We start from the raw sequence: 21,024 nt of genomic DNA, 5'->3' as shown, positions 1-21,024 counted from the left end.
CAGAGAAATGTCGGGTCGTTTCAGTATGCTCTGATGGCTTTGTTATTTGCCGCTGGCAGGCACATTACCAACAAATCCTTCAAATGAAACAACAAAATATATTGTCAATCCATGCCCTCTAGAACGACACATTTTTTTTGATCTGACGCCCCTATCAACAGGACAATGTGATTTGTCTTCTCCTTCTATAATCATGATGTGATAAAGCTATGTTGAAGGTTCGGTAGGGGAAACACTGCGGTTCGGGTTAAAATGACTACTTTGCTTAAGTTATAGGAGTGTTGTTGTCACGATTGCAATAATAAACACTTGGTTAAGATTATAGAATAATCATACACATGATTTTTTTTTTAAATGTTGAGTGCTGGTTGGAAAAGGGAAATGAAAAGTGTCATTGACACTACTTTTAGCGAACAATCCCACAATGCTGTGCTGTATTTTAAAGATGTGTGAAAATTACTGTTGCTCAACAACAGCTGTCAGAAATTATACAAAATGATGGTAAATAAATGTCAGAAATATCAATTTACAGCTAACTAATGAGTAAACTACTGAGTATCCATTTTATAGGGAGAAATAAATGAGTTAAACAGCCATGGTTTGCTTATTTTGGTAGTGAGAGCCCAAAGACTCAACCATACAAGCAATGTTTGGGACCAGTAAGCTAGAGGTGGAAGTGGTTTAAAACTGCTGGATTGCTTGGGGGTTAATTGATTCACAGCTGCTTGGGCACAAGGTCATAACCAAAAATATTCTTTAATCATGCTTTAAATGCTCATTTACCTCAAAAATAAGCACTTTGAACCATTTGACACTGACAGGACAGCCATTGCTCAATTTTCTGTCAGAAATACTGATTTATTCACATAAGTGGAAATAAAACTTGGACCCAAAGTTGGTGCTGTCACTATGTTAGTGCTGGCAAAACTGTTCAACGGATTATTCTGAGAAGATGAATTTCATGGTATATGTGTAACTGATCCTTTCGTCCTCTGTCTGTACAGTTTCATTGAACCACACTGAATTGCAGAATACAGTGTAAGCCTCCAAAACCGGACACAGGTTTTTACCACGTTTGGGTAAAAACGTTAACAGTGTCAAATTGTTTATCAATCATTAATTTTTCAAGAGAAAGCGGAAGCAGACAGGAGAAGTGAAAACCGCAGGCTCAAACTAACCTCGCCATAGCTTTAACAACTGCCTCGCCACCACCACAGTTTGGTGTCAGACTTTCAAGATGGATGCTTTCGTCTCGATAGGTTTCTGTTTCTTTTTCGAAACGGACCTTACATGCGCTGATCACCCATGAATGGTTACACGTTGGAGACTCGTTCACTATTAAACGGATTTATTAGCTGAGAAGCGATAAAATTGGATTTTAGTGGATATATTTGGTCCTGCACGTTTGCACTGTCGTCTATTTTGTAACTTCCTGGTTGTCGTATTAATATGTCTGTCGAAACTGCGGCGAAAGCTCGAGTGACTTTGAAAGGATTTTTGGACACAAGATACATGGGACTTTATAATTCCGTTGTAATGTTTAAAACCAGAGACAATTATTTTCAACGAAGGGCAAAGGGAGAGCGACAGATTTCGTAAGAGTTCAGCAATGGAAAGTGGAAATGGTGGTGCCTCGAGTAAAGGTGACGAGCCTTTTCTTCCTTTAACTTTAACTTTAACAAGAAACGTGGCGTGGGTATTTATTTCCCCACATAAACCTTTCATATAGACACATTATTTTTATATGAGCCGACGGAAAATGACTAGTAGAGTATGTCGTCTCTCACAGGACAAATAGTCCTAAGCTTGTGAAACTTTTTTCTAGGAAACTAAACGCAATGTGCTCTATTTTCGCTATGTCGCTTGTGTATTGTGCTCAATCTTGTGTTTTTGTCCACTTTTAGGTGTTTTAGAGCCTGTTTCAGACACTTCTCACGTCTTTCAAAACAGTATTTTGGCTCCACTTCAAAGTGCGTACTTATATGAAGAGTCAAAGCAGTCTTTCAAGTACAAGTCCGCTGTCTTGGTAAAGAATCCAGTTCTGGAAGAAAAGGTCTGTTTGCATCTTATTCACTTATAATAGAGAACTTTCCAAAGAGTAAACAAGACATGAAAACATCAACTTCTCTTAAATGAAGTGGAAGGAAAATGCCATTCGATAGCTTTTCATTAAACGGATTTTTATTTCTCTTTACACCAGTATGATGCCTTCCGGGCAAAGAGAAGAGAAGCAGGATATTCAGAGGAGGATTTGAAGGAAACCTATGGCTTTTTACTGTTTGACGATGTCAACAAGGTACAGACAAAATACACTGCAACAACTGAGACAATACATGTTTCTACAAATCTTCCAGTCATGCTGACATTGTTATTTTTACTCGTTTGAAGGCTCATGCAGTCCGAGAGACTGGTGTTCTCACAGGAAATGGTACATGTACAACTCTGGGGGATCCTTGGAAGGGTAAATTATTATTTGTTATACTTCCTCAAACAGTCACTGTGTCTACCAGTGGTGAGCTCACCAGAACAGTTAAGTATGTGGGTAACATATAACTTAAATATACTTACTGGCTACCTGTTGAAAAAAATGTAAGTAAGTACATTAAACCATTCTCATTTATTTAAAGTCTATTATTATGTTATTACCTTGATGGCCACGTCCAGGACATTGTCCATAGCATGCACACTGTCTGTAGTGAAGTATCTGTTGTGCAGGTCAGGTTAAGGAATAGTCCATGTTTCATGCCTGGTGCTCCTCTGCCTTACAAAAGTGAAAGCAAGTTTAAGTGCTTTATGAACGTATAGAAATGAAAGTGGAAGACTTTGCTGTGAAACAGAAACTATCATGTGAAGTTCAGGATATGGAGGGTGTTGGAGGCAGGCGGACACTGTTTTCATTTAACTGTTAAACTACACACTGCAACACTAATCTCACTTAATTGTAACATTCACATTTGCTATATGCTACATATTTTGCCTTATAACTTCAAGTTAGAAATGTTGCTTCTCAAAGTTTTCTGTATTAGGCTTCTACCTGCTCTAGGCTGTGATAAGTGTAGGAGATATCAGGTATAAACATCAGTCAAAGTCCTTTATATGTATCTGTTTTTCAGTGGACAGTAGTATGAAATTACACTGAAATGGAGCACAAAAACAAGAGCTCCACTGTGTCACATGTAATTAAAGGTAGCAGTGTTGCATGAGGATAATCTGTGTTCTACTTAACATCCATTCCTCTTTTGAGCTGTTCTAGTTTTTTTTTTTTTTTTTTTTTACAGGTTACAAATTTAATTGAGCAGATTTCCTTTTATACCTTCTTATAACAAACACATGGATTCCTAACACTAGACTACTAACTTTCTTTATTGCTCAAAGAAACATTTGGGAATGTTATACTTGCATTGTATTATAGGATTTGTCATTACTTTCCTCACTTTTGACAGCAGACTGCCGGTGAGGGGGTACAAAACCCACCAAACCTGCCAAACCGGTCATTGGCCGTTTGTTTTACCTCCTATGTTCAGATTTCTAACTTGTTGTTTTAAAACTTCATTGAATGTCAGTCTTTGTCAATTGTCATTTTTCAGTGCATTTTAATTATTTAAATTTACTTGTTATATTTTAATAACCCGGGATCTGAAGTCCTAATCATAGTTACTTGATTGCACTTTATTCAAAAGGGCTCTTGCCTCACTTAAGAAAAGAAACTACGTTGTAAGACATGTACAGGCCTATAAAAGCAGCCTTCAGTATGGAAACAGAAATGCACAACCCATATCTTTCAGCTGGCTGATGTCAAACTCCTGTCAATCAAGCGAACAAGGCCCAAAATATTCCTCTTTTTAAGCCTTAATTAAAAGAGAAAAAAACATTTTATTTTATGCTTAAATCCCCACCAACACACATTATAAGAAGTGAAAGTATCGTAGTATAATGAATTGGGAGGCAAAATCATTAGTAGTTACTTTTATTGAACTTCAGTTATATTCTAGGACACATTGTAACATTGTTGTGAGTTCATGTTCAGTCACAGTGGATGAAGTCATTCAGATAGTTGATAAATGTGTGATGTGTCCTTGACAACTGTGAAACATTCATCTTTCAAGGTGTGGCTGTGCTGCTATAGGAGTGTCGGTTGTTTGGAAAGCCACTTCAAAGTTATTAGTTAAACATTGTAGTTTTTTACGATGTCCTCGAATCTTAACAATTTACCCTCCCTGTGTTAATCTCTACCTGAAAACATATTAAGTGAAATTTTTCTGTGTTTCCTCAGGTGTTTACATATCAATGTACTCAGACTGTTTGGATCTTAATCGCTGGTATCATGGGAAATCTGGATACATTGCCATCATCAGGCTGACAAAGGTATTAAAAAATGGGAACTGTGAAATGGTTGTGTGGAGAAATGTGGTAATTGAGTTTTCTTTCATAGAAAACATATTATTTTATGAATATAATCATTGTCCTTTGTGGTTACCACCAGGGGAGAGTTAAAAAGGTTTTAGAGAACTACACTCAGAATTACACAGCACCCACTGAAGGGTTTGACTGCCATGTGTCAGAACAGCTGCCCTCGGTGTCTGCCCAAACCAGCTCCTTTCTTGCTTTTGAGAGAACCCAGGTAAGAGATAGCATGTGTCATGTCAACAGCAATTTTAATTTTGTAGATTTGCTTAATTTGTTAACTGATTTGATTGCAACAACAATGGTCACTGTGCAGATATTTTTCACTGCTTCAGTCCTCACTTTATATAGAAATATAACTGTACAGAAATGTCAATGCATGCAAATAACACTGTAACACACTATACTGATTTAATCAAATCATTGCACCTTTCACTAGTATTGTATCGGTCCTCAGGTGTTGTGGTAGTGGCATCTATGGTTCTTTCTTATCTGACTGTGTGTAGATGCATAATTGAGCACAGTATTGTTGTGCACCTTAATACAGGACATTATGTTAAGAAGAAAGCTCATGTACCTCTTGTTTTGGTCTTGCAGTATTACATGTATGAGCTGTTAGGTGATGGAAGCAATGAAACGGCTCAGTCTCCCAGTGCTGCCTGTCCTTTTGCTATTGTATCGTTTTCATATACGGACACCAAATCAACACTTGTAGTACAACAGGAGGCAAGGTACTGCAACACATGCACTATACTGAGAATTATAGCATCTTTCTGATTTAATACAATATTTAAGTTGTATTGATTCATTGTTTTTCTAATTTCTATTTTCAGTGAGGAGGACAAACAGGGTAAGTAACACGTAGCAAACCTATCAGTGTTTCTCCATATACTTTGCTGTCAAAAAGATGCCACATAAACAGCCCACATTTGCCTCTCTTTGAAAAATATGTAATCAAATCTTACACATAGCTATCCTGTCATGAAAGAATATTACACCTAGCACAATTTTAAATAATGGCAGTAATTTATTTGTCAGTTATCGTTATGTGAACATACACTGACTGGCCACTGTTGGGTACACATATACAATCTATTGCAATCCAATAAGACAGCTCTGTCACATACTCTTTCTTAATGAAATTTATAATTATAAATTTCATTTCACTTTACAGGTGTACCTAATAAAGTGGTTACTGAAAATAGACCAATGAACATGCAAATAACTTTTTAATAGTTGTTGAATTTGATGACTTTATTTCAGATTATCATTACTTACCCTGGAGGGGTCAGCTTCAAATAGCCAACATGCTCTATAATGTTGCTCTGAGATCTACAGCAGGGGCCTTGATTCCTACAAAACTGTAAGTTAAATGTGAACATAGAAAATACATACTGTATTATTGACTTGGATCATTTAGTTATATAAGTTATATTCGATATTTTTTTCTTTTTTCTTTCCATCTAAGGCCACCAGTGGTCAAAGTTGACAGAGCCATTTGCATGTCAGATCTCACACAGCTGTTGCCGAGGACTGTCTTTGAAACGTGCTTCTCTGGTGAAGGTGTGTGAAAAATATCTTAATTATCCAAGAGTAACATTTTCAAGGAATGTTACAACATAATTCATGGATTTAGTGAATGTATAGGAAAAATTTTTGATTTATTTTATTTTTTTGCTGTCTTTCAGTCTTTCTGGATGGCCTATACTGCAGTCTGTGTGAGCTGATTACTTCTGAGGCGGAAGAAAGCAACTCACTCTCTCTTCTTCTGCAGCAGATCAAGGAGAAAGATCTTGTGAGTGTGTTTATTACAACCTTTTAGAGATTATGAGGGTTAGTCATTCCTTCCATAAAAACAAAAACAGTGACAAATCATGATTAATCAGAGCCCAAAATGGTGTCTTAAAATAGTATTAACAGTTTGGCTATCCATCACAAACTTTAAGTATGAAAACAGAACCAAGCAAACCTGTCCATTTTCACAGCTGTTACAAGCAAATGATTTTGGTGTTTTTCTTTTTATCAAAGAATGATTTAAACAATTGTAGGTGACAATAGACAACTTTTTCATTTTAACATAATTTTATCATTATGAAGTAAATGTTGATTCCACAGTGTAATGGCTATAGAATAATGACACCATCTGGGTTTAGACTGGTTCCCTATAAGCCTGGCTTTCACTTTCACTTTGAGGAGAGCTCTTGGACTTCAGAAGGTTCAAAACCGACATTCAGTTGGTATTATTTCTACTAAATCATTAACAAAACATGCCTACTTCTTAATACAACAGAGGGTTTTACTCTTCCTTTGTCATTGCACCAAGATCAGGTTTTCTAGTTCAGATTGACATTCTTACGATTGTTTCTTGTTTTGGAAGTGGTAGCCATGTTGCTAACACTACTGCTAGCAGTCAGAAACAAAAAATTCATTGTTTTTTTGATAATCTGAACAAATAACACGTTTCCTGGCAGTGACCTTTCTAAAATGAGCAGTGGTGAAACGTATTATATTCTTTGGGACAGCGGCGCCAATATTAATACCACTTGGAAATGTAAGGGGGGAAAGTTGTCTACTGTCATTTTAATTGAATGTTAAAGTTGTCATTTGTTACTTTTCTGTCAATTCACTAGTCAATCACAGAATAGTCTCAGGTATGGAAATGTCCTATGCATTACAACAGTTGGTCTCCTATTTACATCATTTTGCATTGCATAATAAAATGTGGTGGGTTTGACTTGATATGTAACATTTAAAAAATAACAAACCCATTTCTGCACAGGCTCTCCCTGTTCTACTGAATGATGGTGGTTTTCTTATCCTGTTGCACTCCTCCCATTTCCTCACATATGATGGTAAGATATAAAAATGATGACAGCATATGATATTATCAGTCTCATTATGAAATTGTAGAATTATATCTTTGTTAACAGCCATAATTCAGCTTTACAAACATATCTTTATGTTTCTTTTAGACAATGGATCAAATCCAACTGAGGTCCTGCAGGGCATGTTCGTTTTCCCAGGCTCACGGGTGATACAAAGAGGTGATTTCAGCATACATTTACAAGTGTTTACAACCTTATGTTTCTCACGTGCCTTAAAAGATTTGGCAATAGCCCCACTCAATGACACTTGTAGTTTGTGTTGATTAGCAGTAATGGCATTCAAGGAAACAAAAGAGGAAATTAAACAAATATTCTTTCTTGATTTATCACAGGTACAAAATGTGGACAGAGAAAAGCAATTATGTCACCTGAAATTCTCCGGGTTCTACCAGTACTAAATTATGCAGAGGGTGAAGCTGAGAAGACGCCCTTTGACCCAAGTGAAGAACTCTGTGAAGTGTTGGTGCAGCATATGCAGAGTTACGCAGCATTAATAAATCCTGGGTTGGCATTAAGTCCCTCAAGGGAAGTAAGCATCTTTCCAGATCAGTATGATGTGCCGGATGCACACAAACACCTCTACTCATCCCCTGAGTGGACTGACAGAGCATGGCAGAGCTTCAAGTCATACATGAGCAAACCAGTCTCCTTTCAACTACCAGTGTCCAAGTCTTCAGAAATCCTGGCAGCTGGACAAGAGGAGCGAAGAGAAGATCTTGATGATGATGTCTACATCTGTCTGTCATCTCCTGAGGAGGCACCTGCCAATCCTGTTGACATGGGGTCAGAAGACCAGTTGACTGACCAGAAATTTCCTTTAAATGTTGAGACATCTGTTGACAGTTGTATAACAAGCGCTGAAGCACAGGTTGACTTCACAGCTGATGTTGCAGCAGATGATTTGCAAGCCAGAGATGAAACCAAAGACAATGATAAATCTGGCCTGTCTGTACTAGACAAAACTGATGACACAGGGGCAGGAAATCTCCTGACTCCCCCTACATCAGATGACCTTTCAGCAGAGCTGATTGTCAGCATCACTTCAGCAGAGCAAACGCTCACTGATGAGAGTTTAAGTGTGATCAGTACTGTGTCAGCAACAAAGAAAAATGACTTTCAGCTTTCTGGTTTTTCACCAGCTAAATTGCAAACAGCAGGAGCTAACGCTCTGCATGATGACACTGTCAAAATCAAAAATAAAGATTGCCCTGAGGTCACCAATTTCCCCAAAACAAAAGGGAGGAAGCTACATAGGGGACCTTCCAAAGGTTTGAAAAAAGCATCTAAAGCTAGTGTTGAGACTCTCAGTTTGCAGACTGTCAAAATACCAGGGGAGGATGACACCTTCCCGAGTCAGAAGGATGACCAGGCCAAGGAATCATCAGGCCACTCAAAGCTAATCAATCCTTTGAAAGTTGATTGGAGAAAATTACCAAGGCGAAAACGCAAATTTGGAAAACTGTCATCTAGAAATAAGAAAGTGAGATCTGCTACTGTTGCTTTAGCAGTAGCAGATGAGAAAAAATCAGCTCCTGGACAGCAGAGCTTGGAAGGCAACATTTTAATGGAACTTGAAGTTTGTCCTTTGAGAAAGAAAACTGAGCGCTGGGACTTAAAGCCGGTTATCAGCGTATGTGGAAGGATCTTGGTTCCTTTTGGCTCTGTAGATTTTGCTGCTCAGATTAAGCTTTTAAAGGATAAACATCAGTGTACAAAAGATCAACAGCACCCTGAACAAAAGTTGGTTGATAACTCTGTGAATGCTCATGACAAAGATGAAATGGAGCAAGACTCTAGCACTGCCCCAGAGACAGCAGTGGACGAAACAGAGGCCACAAAATCCAAGGATGGAGGGAACCATCTTCAAAATGTTGTCGGCAGTATTGATACTGAACATCGACTTCTGAGACAATCACACGACGGTTCATTGCCTTTGAATCCAGAGAGTAGTCAGCATTCTTCAAAGAATAATGGCACAGACAATCCCCCCTCAGAAACAGTTAAAGAAAAGCACACTGATACCTGTTCCCAAGCAAAGTGTGCAACAAAGGGAGAATTTCTGTTGAGTAAACTAAAATCAGTTCTTTTAAGGGGAAAGAGAAAAACTGATTTCCTTGTGTCAGAAGGAACAACAACAGTTACTGCCCAGAACACTGAGCCTTGTCTCAAGAAGGGCAAAGGTGACTCTGATGCTGAGACATTGAAGGGTGATAATGCAGTTTCAAGTGTCCAGGACACAAATGTGGGTGTGAACGAAGTTTCAAAGATGCAGTCAGTTGATCCTCTATTTGCATATGCCCTAGGCCTGACCCCTAAAGAGAAACCTAATAAGGCACAGAAAAGTGAAGGTCAGGATTCTCAACTAAGGAAAGACTCATCAGAGACACAAGAACAAACCATTCTAGACAAACAACCTCAAATCATACAAAAGCCTCCATCAATTTTCCCAAGAAGGGGTAGGATTAAAACACTCAAAAAGCATCAAGGCATCTCTACAGAATATATTAAAAAGAAATGTAAGTCATATTTTAAAATTATTGGAATGCATTTTTGTGTATAATGAGTAAAATCCTTCCAGTATTGTGCATGACATTAAAACTAACTGACCCTTTTCTTGGCTATTACCTCTGCAACTGTCCTCAGCATGCTATCACTGCGCTTTGCCAAGTGTTTGCTAATTCTGAGTTTGCCTTTCCTCTTCTCTTGCTTGTGCTGCATTTTTGCCAGTCCTATCCATCTGCACCTAAAGAAGGCATAACAAATGGATTCCTTTGTTTGAAACAATGGCATAGTTTACATGTTGGTTACAAATTCTTAACAGTAATATATTGGTATATTTCAAATGCTTTCAATGTGCTACTTTTTATTTTCATGCAGTTTCTCTTTTTTTCTCCTCTGTTTTGTCTTCACAGGGTGGTTGCATTTTCAAACCCCAGCTTGTTTTACCACTGAAAATCTCAAAAGCAAAGAGTGTACTAGGGATAATTCTGTCAGGAAGACTGTTAAGGAAAAAATGAACAGTACTTGCTCATCTACAGATGCTTTGAACTTACTTGCTGACTTGGCACTCGGTGCCAGTAATGACCAGGTTCCACCACAACCAGACCCAGCACTTGAGAGAAAACCTGAGACAAGTTTGAAGAAGTGTGGCCTTACAAAAGATGTTGCCAGTGCTGAACAAGACTCAGTTCTTCATGCTCTGCTTAGACAGCCTGCTGCTAAACCCATTCAACTTTTTGAGTCTCCTTTACCAAGCAATCTTGTGGGAGAAAGTGAATTAGTTGGTTTAATATCTAAAGAACATGCCTATTCATTGCCCCCGTCTTCCCCTCTGCTGTTGGGTTTGCCAGGTACACCTTTCCAGGTATCCCCTTTAAGTGGTTCTACCAGACTGCTGCACCCTCAACAGCAGTTGTATGGCGATGGAATTCAAACACTACAACCCTCTGTTTGTCAGGAAGACAGAGATGAACGAAACCACAGGACTCCAGAATACCTGAAAAAACATATGGTGCGCAGGAGAAAGTTCAGACACTCCCGCACATTTGTTAACAAGGGTGCATCTGTCCAAGTCACAAGGCAATGGAACGAAAACTATGACTTTAATCGAGACAGCAAGTTTTCAAGTGACGTAAAGGACAGAGCAATCGTTCGAGCCTTGCATGGGTATGTATATTGTGTCATTCATTGTCATTTATGCAAAGAATCTCAGCATATAAGATAAAAATGTTTCTTTACACATAATGTCAATTCTATACTTGTATCTAGTTGACATGTTTCGCCAATATGCAGTTGACTTTTAGTTTAGATTAAGTTATTTCACTAAAACATCTAATTTTTGTACACCTTCTATAGCCCGTGGGATTTCTCCACTCAAGACACCACTGAGGAGGTACGGCTCATTGTCCACATGTGGATAGGTCTGTTTTATAGCCGGTCAACAGCCAGATTCTTTCACGTGGACTCGAACTTTGCATATTCAGAAGAGAGTGATTCTTTGGAAATGTCCAGTGAAATGGTAGCAGCAGCACCAGCTCAGCCTGAAGGGCCAGCCAAGGGAAATTCATGTGGTGCTTTCCCGAGTTTAACAGACACTCAAGACCCTTCAATTTCAAAAGCCCTGGACCTCAGCAAAAAAGATGTCTTGGACCAAGGATCTGTAATTTTGGACTTGTCAATGAGAAATGTTGGTGGAGAGATTGTCACTTCAGATCCACAAGTCAACAAAGAAGAGACTTCTGTGTCCGGTGAACAGACAGAAGCAAGTGAAACATCGAACACACTCAAGTCATCCGTGGGACCACAGGAGGCAGACACATTCCAGGTTTGAGTCTAAAGTTACTGTTAAACTGAAGGTACACTAGTACATAATTGATGTTTTTGTCATGATTTTCAGTTGGTATGCAGGATATAAAATTATCTAAGTACAAGTTTTGTGTGCTTGTAATGTAATAATAAGGCGTACAATCATTGGAGTAATTAACCATAATACCTATGAAAGAGCTATTGAAGGTAATAGACTGAATTGGAAGGAACAATCTGCAGTTTTCCAACAGGGTGCTATGGCATTTGAATGGGAGTCACAAACTCTCATTACGACTGATTCACCTTCTGCAGATCACCTCAGACCTTCTCCAAACTGTTATCTCTACAGCGGAAACTTTGAACAGAGCTCGCTCGGTCCTCATGTCTGATCTCAGAGTTCATGTAACTATCCCATTTAGGCCATTTATAGACTGTGAAATGCTGTTTGGCACATAAACACCAGCAAAACAGGTCGTACCTTCAACTTTGTTAAACATGGCCCCATTTAGAGGACTCTTTCATTCTCCAGGTGCAACCCCAACACATCAGCGTACAGCTTGGACTTGAATCCTCACACTCGCAAGGCTGTGCTGTTCTATCTCCTGCATAAGCCTCAGCTCCTTCTCCACTAGAGGTGACAGTCGATATACCGATTACCCACCAGTTTCAGTAGCTAGTGTTCTGTTCGACCAGCCATGCAACTTTGCCTTATCACCAACTAACCATGTACCAGACAATTTATCCATTTTTCCGTGGGAGTGGAGATACAGAAGAGTGGCAGGACCCCTATGGGGACAAGCCCCTCTATTAGGTCGTCTTGGGTAGACTTCCTTCAATGCTTGTCTTTAAGAAGGATCCCCATTTTTCCTGTTCCAGATAAGGTGGCTATGTCCTGTTTTGGCATTCTTGTAAGGGTGCTCAGATCACTCTTTTTCTGACCAATTTGCAATGTGAGACCCTGCCAGAAACTATTGTCCCTAATAACACAGCTGCAAGTGCACAGAGACATGCACAGTCCTGGCACAGCAGAAACAGATTATCTGCAGTTGAAGTAGGGTGAGCCCCCCAACCTTCTCTAATGAGCAATCTAAGAATAAGAATGTCAATTATTCTCCCAGTGGTTTGCAATGTATAAACCATATACAAGAAAAAGTGTTTGTATGTTATTTTCAGTGTCCATCATGCCCATACTTGTTCTGCGCTCTGGTAATGTGGATGTTCCCAGATGGATTGCATATATCATATATCATGCACATGTACTGTATGATTGCTACAGGGATTTTGCCAACTGAAAGGGAGGGCATTCATACATCCTGTTTATTGTATTAGGGAGTATGTGATAAGGTACCAACATTTCACCCAACGCAGTTTTCTTGGGTTTGGCATGTGTAGATTGATCCATTGCAAAAAGATCTTGAAAATCATGGCAAATTTTAGTTCTAAATTAGCCAAGAGAAACAGTGGTCACAGCTTTCACTGAATGAGCAACAGTGTTCATAACATGTAATTCTTATATTGTGTCTACTCTTTCTTTTTCCAGTGTTATAAAACATCAGTACACCCCACAGAGATTATTAATGATGTGAACAATGTCAGAAGCATCAAGGAAAATGAGAAAACTTGTAGTCCTTCGCAAAAAGCTGGCTGCTTGGAACATACTGATATACCATCTTTTAAAGGGGATGGATCATTCATTCCTCAACAAGAAGAGACGAAAAGTGTATCCATTCGGACAGAAAATGTTTGGCCTGCTTCAGGAATTGGCCACATGTCACATGGATGCAACAAAAAGAAGATACATATGAAAGATGGCATTGAAAATTCAGAAATGACAGAGATGAGTTTGGTTCAAAAACATGAAATTGATTCATCTGAATCCATGAGAGACAAAGGGGGAGAGTCCAACAAAGAAGCAGATGAAGTGGTTCATATAGATGAGCATGAAGAAATTGAATACAAAGAAAACTTGGAATTGAAAGAAAACCCTTGCCAAGAAGACGGTATAGAACCTTCTTCAGAAGTGATTGATACAGGTGATGATTTTACAAAGAAAGAACCAGGTGTCATTGGCAATGGAAATTGTTTTGAAAAGGAGAAGCAGTTATCAAGGGAGGAACCTAAAGCAGTCTCACCAAGCAAGGCTGAAAATGTTAATGAAGAAGTGGACTGTCGTACAGAAGATAACTTTGGAAAAGACAATGGACTTGATGAGAAAGACAATTGCGTTCCAGCTGAAGCAGTTGACAGTGATTTGAGTGAAGACCCATCACCTATGATGTGTGACGGCCCTGATTCAGTAAAGAAGGAAGATTGTAGTTGCCAAGCACCATTTGATGAGCAACCACCTCAAGCAGACAATGAAGAGGATGCCTGCAATGATTTGCAGTTGAGAAAGCTGCCTGTAAATGGGAGTACACTGACAGATGAACATCCCATTTCAGAAAAAGCTCCTAACACTCCATCTGAAATGGACGTTGTTTGCAATCAACCTGCAGAAAATGATATTTGTTTGGCAGATAAGGTACATTATCAGATGGCAGCATTACCCATATTTGATGAGAGGACTGGTTCATTAGATGGGTCCGGTCTAGCTGGGTCTATCCCCCAGTCCAAAGATGGTTTGGAAACAGGAAGCCAAAACATGGAAATGGCAATCTCTGATTTTGGTCCAAGTAGTGATGAAACAAAGTCAGTTGTGGGAATGGAAAAGGATGATAACACAACTCAAGAAGAACCATTTCATGACCTGTTTCATTCACCTCAGAGTGAGGTTCTGAAAAAATGTGAACCAGAAGAGGCATTGACTAAAGAAATTAACAGAACAAGTGAGGGATTGGAAAAAAGTCATGGTGGGGTTGTAATTCCATTTATTGGACTAGACATCTCAGGAGAGGATATAGTACAACCACAAATCTCACATGAACAAAGCAAGGTTGAAGAAGTTGTTCAAGGCAAGAAAGATATACCATTTATCAGTGAAAATATGCACTCTGACTTGCCCACAGAGGTATGCAATACATCTGAAACATACAGTAAAAAGCAGGGACTGTCTTTTAGCAAAATATCACTTCTTGATGTAAGTGAAACCAACCAACCAGTAGTCTTAGGAAGTGAGTCTGATGACAGGTGCCCTACACCAACTTTGGATGAGAAGCCATATGAGTGCATACCTTTCCCTAGAAGCAGTACTTCTGCTTTTAGTAGTAGTGAAACCTGCAAAAGCATGACTCAAAATCGCCTTAGCAGAAGCTCAAAGCCTATAATGGACGAGATGCCTCTTGAACGAAAACGTTGTCAGTCTATAGTTAACAGTGATCCTAACCCTCATTATGGTCTTCATCCTGATCTCGAACTAAGAACTCTAAGAGTTCTACAAAGTATAGACAAGTTCCTCTTCAAGTCAAACCACACCGACAAGTCCTGCCAGATTGAAAAGGCTGATATAAAAAAACATCTTGATCAAACCCCTAACCTTAACAGCAAGCACATCCCCACTTGCTCAGCCCCAAGCCACATGTCAGTTGACTTTAAGGACAAGATGATAAGCAATTCAAAGCCAGAGGTCATGTCAGCCTCTACATCACATAAACTGCACAAAGAATCACCTGATCACTGTCTTATATCACCTTTCAAGACTAAATTAGAGGAAGTACTTGGTGTTAAGTTGCAGCTAAAGAAAGCAGACTCACATCTTCCACAAGACTATTTTGAAAGAGCAGATGAATTACAGAAAACCTCTAGAGGGCAAGACTATTGTCATTCATACACATCTGTTGCCGCTACTGAGTGTTTTCAAACCATTACAGCTAATATTGGCCAAGACAGGCATAAAACAACACCACAGTCCTGTCTAAATCATGAACCCCGTTCAAACAGTCAGCGTCCTGTCATGGCTGTAAAACCTTCTAAGAGTGATGAAAGTCAAGCATATTGCATCTCTAAAGATGGACCAATTGAATACGCTCCCAAAAATAAAGAGACTAAACCCCCTGTAGTCACATACACCACACGTGCTACCACGCCCTTGGAGAAGAAGACAGAACATTTCAAGGGAAATTCTAGACTAAATGATGTAAAGCAGGAGTCCTGTGAGTTTTCCTCTAGAAGCAGTTTATTGTCAAATGTTATTGACAATAAATCTAGCTTGGATAAAGCTAAGTTTGCCCTTTTAGATCCTTCAAATCAGTACCAAGGAAAGGACATCAAGATTTCGTCATCATCTCTATCCATGCAGTCATTTGAATCAGCAAAAAGTGATGGACACCAAGGTTTCTTGGCATGCAGTACACTTGAGAAAGTTGCGCAAACAACAAGAGAGAACATTAAGATTGATCAGAAAGACTGCTCAGAAGCATCAACATCATTTGTGGATCACAAAGATAGTAGCATGATAGATGACAGTCACATAGGACCTCAAACCTCACTCACATGTACAATCTATAACACCAGTCGGAAGAGATCATGTTCTTTTCTGGAGCAGGTTTCTCAGAGGTGCCTTCAAGATGATGTCACTCAAGTGTCAATGGAACAGGAGTGCCTCATCTTCTCAGAACAAATGAAACAGCTTTTGAAAAGGAGTAAGAGAGGACCCATCTGCCATCAGGACTCACATGACAAACTGACATTGGATTGTGCTAGTCCTGTCACTGTGCACTTTTCCAGTCTGGAGGAGCAGGAGGATTCACTGGAAATGTTGGATGCACCGTCGCTTATTGGACAAAAAATCAAGGTAGATGTGTCCGAGAGGAAAGGCATGGCAGACTCTGGAGAGGAAGAAAAGACTTTGCATCCTCAAAAATTATCTCCAGGAACAGGTAACATGAAGGAACATGCTGGAGTTTCTGGTGCGACTACAGAATGTGCAAGGTTGTATGAAGCAATTATGGATGACATTTGTGCTGTCAAAAAGGTCCCATCTAGACCTAAGCACTTCAGAATGGACAGAGGTTACGAAAAGACTGAACCAAGTAACCATTTTGATTTCTGTGATCAAATGAAGAGAGAGATGGATGAGAGCTTCCGAAGTAATCTGAATTCAGTGGTGAAGAAATCTTGTAAAACAAAGTACAGATTCTACATATTAGTGACGTCAGATGATGCCCTCTTTGAGGAAACCAAGGTAAGACAAGTTTTCAACAAACTTCTAATGCAAAATTTCTATTAACTATAATTTTCAGTCATGCATTCCTGAAACTATTTATGTGATATGCCAAAATTTATTTTTTTGACAGAGCAATATTCATTCCCTGTACAAAAGGTGCCAATCGCAAGTTGTTGTTTACTCCTTAATGGAAGTGGGAGGTTGTGGTCAGTTTGGATTCATGGCATGGGAAAAATGATAATCTGCAGAACAATTAATTTCTCTGCTCTTCCACAGTAATACTTTCATGAGTTGGTGCTTGATTTGTGCTCACATCAAATTTCCCAAATTTAAGAAGAATGTGGCTTCTTTTCTAGGTCCAGAATAAATAGTTGTTAAGTTAAATAGAATACAGGACTAACACCATGCTCTAATGTGCATGTTTACTTATTTGACAGGATTGTGCATGCAGATTGAGAGAAAAACAGTGTGTTGAGTCATAGTTTGGTGAAAACATGAGTGGAACTGGGTAATGTAGTTAATACATGAGCAACAGGAGTAGGTTGAGAGGTTTCTGTGGTTGTTTTGAACTTTTTACACCTTGAAATCTTCTCAGTGTTGAATTCCATTATCCCCTTTTTACACACGCTGTTCATGGTAGGAATGTTGTGCCTTATTTCTGCCTTGCCATCCTGGCTCTTGTTCCGGCAATAAGCCGGCAGCAGAGGTAGTCACAGAGCTGGACCAAGGTCTGGGTAAAAGGGAGAGCCAGCATGGCAGGCCAGACGCAGATGCTTTTATGTTACACACCACACCAGTGATCCACAAACTCACTGCATGACCTACGACAGACATTTCAGTACATAAGCTTGCAACTTAATATAGTTTATATTATTCAATATAATGTCTTACTTATTGTACCATTATTTGTGGTGTTATCAAGAGGTAAGCAGCCACTGAGTAGACTTTAAGATCATATCAAAGGAACGGATGGAAAAGATGTCATACAGTGTCTCAATAAGCCCTCTGCATATTTGCTGTCCCAAAATATATGATAGCAAGTCACTTCTCTTTTTTCAAAATTTGGTCAAAGTAGTGTAAAACTTACTAGTGAAAAATTGGCTTTTAAGGCTTTGTAATCTCTCCTTTATTTCCAAAAGGCACAGTTAGAGGCAGAGGGCCATACTGCTGTACAGCCATCTGAATTCTTCCTCACTGAGGGTAGTTCTTCGTCCCTACTCATCATCCTCAGGAATGAAGACATTGCAGAGCACATTTGTGAGGTAACGGATCAGCCACTGTAATACAATAGGCGTTTTGCAATGGTTTATCATGAATTAATGACTCTACTCTCTGTTGTCTCAGGTCCCACATTTGCTCGAGCTGAAAAAGTCACCAGGTGTGCAGTTTGCTGGGATTGATGAACCAGATGATGTTGTGAATCTCACCCATCAGGAGCTCTTCATGCGGGGTGGTTTTATAATGTTTGACAGAGCAGCACTGGAGCCCCTTAGTGTCTGTATGTGGACTTTTTATTGTGTGACACCTTGTTATGTGAGCATCTTATAATTCATGCAAGTGTTATTCATGATCTAAACTTTATGTGATTTGTTTTTTTTTATTTAGGCGACATGAAAAAATTCTCAGAAATCTTGCAAGAGCTAAGAAGAACGGGGAAATGGAAATGGATGTTACACTACAGAGACAGTCGCCGACTGAAAGAAAATGCAAGGTAGGGGTCAACTACAAGAATAACGTCTCACTTCCCTATATGGTAGGACACAGCTGTGCTAAATTCACGTCACGTTTCTTCTTTAAAGATGAGACCAAAATTCATAAATCTTCACTTTGTAATAATTAGTCCTTGCGGTGAGAGATTCAAAAGATGCAATGTCTGTCATTAATTTAAACCATTCAGCAAAATCATCATCTTTGTCTGAGTCTATCAATACAGAACAATACTCATTGTTTTTGTATTGAGCCAGCCAGTGCAAGTCAAAAACTTTGTTGTTGGATACACCCTTTGGCAGGAGAGACTTGTCTCCTAATAACCACAGCTGAGGCAATTCTGGCAGTGGCTTATGCAAACAATCTCCAATACTTTTCAGAACAGTCCCATATTAAATAAAAGAAAGTATCTGCTTTGTTTTTACACTTACAAAAGTAGTTATCAATGAAAATTATTTTTTTTAAGTTTGACTGGTGTATAGTAATACCTGTGAATAATTGTCCTGTATAAATTTACCCATCACATGACCATTACCATTGCCAACTGGCATCAGCCACGTTTTCCTATATGTCCTCTTCTATATTTGATTTCAGATTCCAATTTACTTTACAGTGTGTTTGACATAATTTTGCAAAAAAACTGCGCACTTTGTAAAAGCCGGTCTCTTGAAATCTTATCTGCTTGTCTGAATATTATTTTTCTCCTCCCATATTCAGGTTGAGTGCAGAGGCAAAAGAGAAGAAGCACTTCTTAAACTCTTGTCAAGAAACTGGAATACTGGAGGTCTTGCCTTACCACGAGTGTGACCTCATGTCCAGAGATCAACCTGACTATCTCACATGTTTGGTTCACTTGCAGGTCCAGAATATATCTTCCCGTTACCCTATTTTTATAACTGGTGAGATCCTCATGCACTAATATATTTACCTTGACATTCAGTGAGTCACATGACATTGTCGTTTTATTTTGACGTCTTTGTTTGCAAGGTTTTATAAACATCTCTAACATTATATTAAGAGTGAACACTTTCAGTGTTTCAGTGCCACAAAACCGATCATGTTTATACATAACATAAAACATAAAACATAAAATAAAATCCCCAAAGGAGTTTTTGCATGTGTCAGAGTTAACTTGTATTTTTGTTTTCTTGTAGTACAAAAGGTATAATGTGTTTTTCTTGTTATTACAGATATGGCAACAGACAGCGCATTTGGGAGAAATGGAATTTTAACAATGACTTTGAACTCTTTCCTGACAAATTCTCCAAGCAAAACATTTACAGTCTGACCTCAAAAAGTCCCATGGATGACTTCAAGTACACAGATTTCAAAAACTCACTGGATGTGAGAAAAAACAAGAAAAACCAACACGAGTAATGTTGATTTCAAACATACTACATTTATTATTATACTTAATATCATAATTTATTATCTTACTTAATTTGAAAACTCATTTATCATTCAGTTAATGGATAGAGTGACAATAATGCCAAAATACTGGCAAGTGTGCTGTACATACTGTATAGACTTTGTATTGTATTTTTGCTGTAAATTATATTGTAAACTTGTTAAATAGTGTGATTTTTTATGTGGTATATATTTTGTGTTTAGCTGATAACTCTGACTTTATACAACTGCAGCACAATCATTACTAGTTTTTGTTTGATGATGACGTTTTTGGGGTCAAAAGATTCACAAATATTTTTTTTTAAACTTTGCTGCTGTGCTTTGTCCAGCCCTTGCAACAAAGCTTGTGTTACATATTTAAAATTACTACTATACACTATTAAGGTTGCTGACAGTGATTCTTAACTTTTGTTGGAGCACAACAATTAAACATTATTACTAAATGCTGAATATGTTTAGTTTTGTTGGCATAATTCTGTGCAGCACAGCTGAGAATAAAGAGATGTCTTACAATATTTAGCTTTAAAAGAATCAATGCTGGATGCTGGAATCTGCACTCTGATCCTGGCCACTCACAGCACACTCTGTGTTCACACTTTCAGCATCCTTGCTGCAAGACCCACAACATTGTAAAGAAATTGTCTCAGATGACTAAAGAACTATCTTTACTCAACCAAATAAAATTAAAATAGAAATCTGGATTTAGTTTTGGCAAGGAAGATCAAGTTCAGCTTTATCAGAATAAAATGCCTCAAAATTTTGGTTTCTCTACACAGTGGCATTTCTTTTGTTATGGATTTGCTCCTGTACTTCATCCAAGTGCTGTTAAAAGTTAAAACTATCAGTGGAAGAGAAGGAAAACTGAAATGTGCAAGGTTTAAACGTGATTTAGCTTTTAGTCAACGGAATAAATTTTATTTTATTTTGAGAATGTGATCATACGGCGTGTTCTTCACAGGACACAACCACTCACACCCTACTCCTACGCTGTCAGTAATGTTTACTGCATTTCTGAGCAGCTCAGTTTGAACCTGGCAGTGGCCTAACAATGGCTACATTAGATAAAGATGAGGCTGAAGATTCTTCACCAGAGCACCCATGGCCTTATCTCAAGTCCATGTTTGAAGTTTTGTGGCTGACACAGTGTTAGTGGTTGTGTTAATGAGAACTCTTACTCTCAGTACTGATGAGGTTTCGTTTTTATTTTGCCCGCCC

General features: G+C 38.6%; 1 protein-coding gene across 2 annotated transcripts; it reads left to right on the top strand.

Annotated features, from left to right (window-relative positions):
- The first annotated feature begins 1,195 nt into the window (after positions 1-1,195).
- tasor2 (transcription activation suppressor family member 2) lies at positions 1,196-20,580 on the top strand. Of its 2 annotated transcripts, none has more exons than XM_087179743.1 (22): positions 1,196-1,643; positions 1,905-2,053; positions 2,201-2,296; positions 2,389-2,461; positions 4,274-4,365; positions 4,484-4,621; positions 5,002-5,135; positions 5,238-5,254; positions 5,668-5,767; positions 5,873-5,967; positions 6,093-6,199; positions 7,184-7,256; positions 7,377-7,448; positions 7,622-9,805; positions 10,640-10,955; positions 11,145-11,613; positions 13,135-16,713; positions 17,835-17,957; positions 18,040-18,193; positions 18,301-18,406; positions 19,120-19,301; positions 19,593-20,580. In XM_087179743.1, exons 1-22 carry the CDS (start codon positions 1,610-1,612, stop codon positions 19,688-19,690), a joined length of 8,391 nt encoding a protein of 2,796 aa, XP_087035869.1. In that variant the 5' UTR covers positions 1,196-1,609; the 3' UTR covers positions 19,691-20,580. The 2 variants fall into 2 exon arrangements, with proteins under 2 accessions (XP_087035869.1, XP_023283530.1); XM_023427762.2 differs by having other exon boundaries at positions 10,202-10,955.
- Positions 20,581-21,024: the final 444 nt, after the last annotated feature.

Source organism: Seriola lalandi, unplaced genomic scaffold (genome assembly GCF_002814215.2).
Source record: "Seriola lalandi dorsalis isolate HSWRI2012SDOR001 ecotype SW California unplaced genomic scaffold, Sedor1 jcf7180002054862, whole genome shotgun sequence".
In the NCBI taxonomy this organism is placed as follows: domain Eukaryota; kingdom Metazoa; phylum Chordata; class Actinopteri; order Carangiformes; family Carangidae; genus Seriola; species Seriola lalandi.
This window is presented reverse-complemented; position numbering and strand designations above follow the sequence as displayed.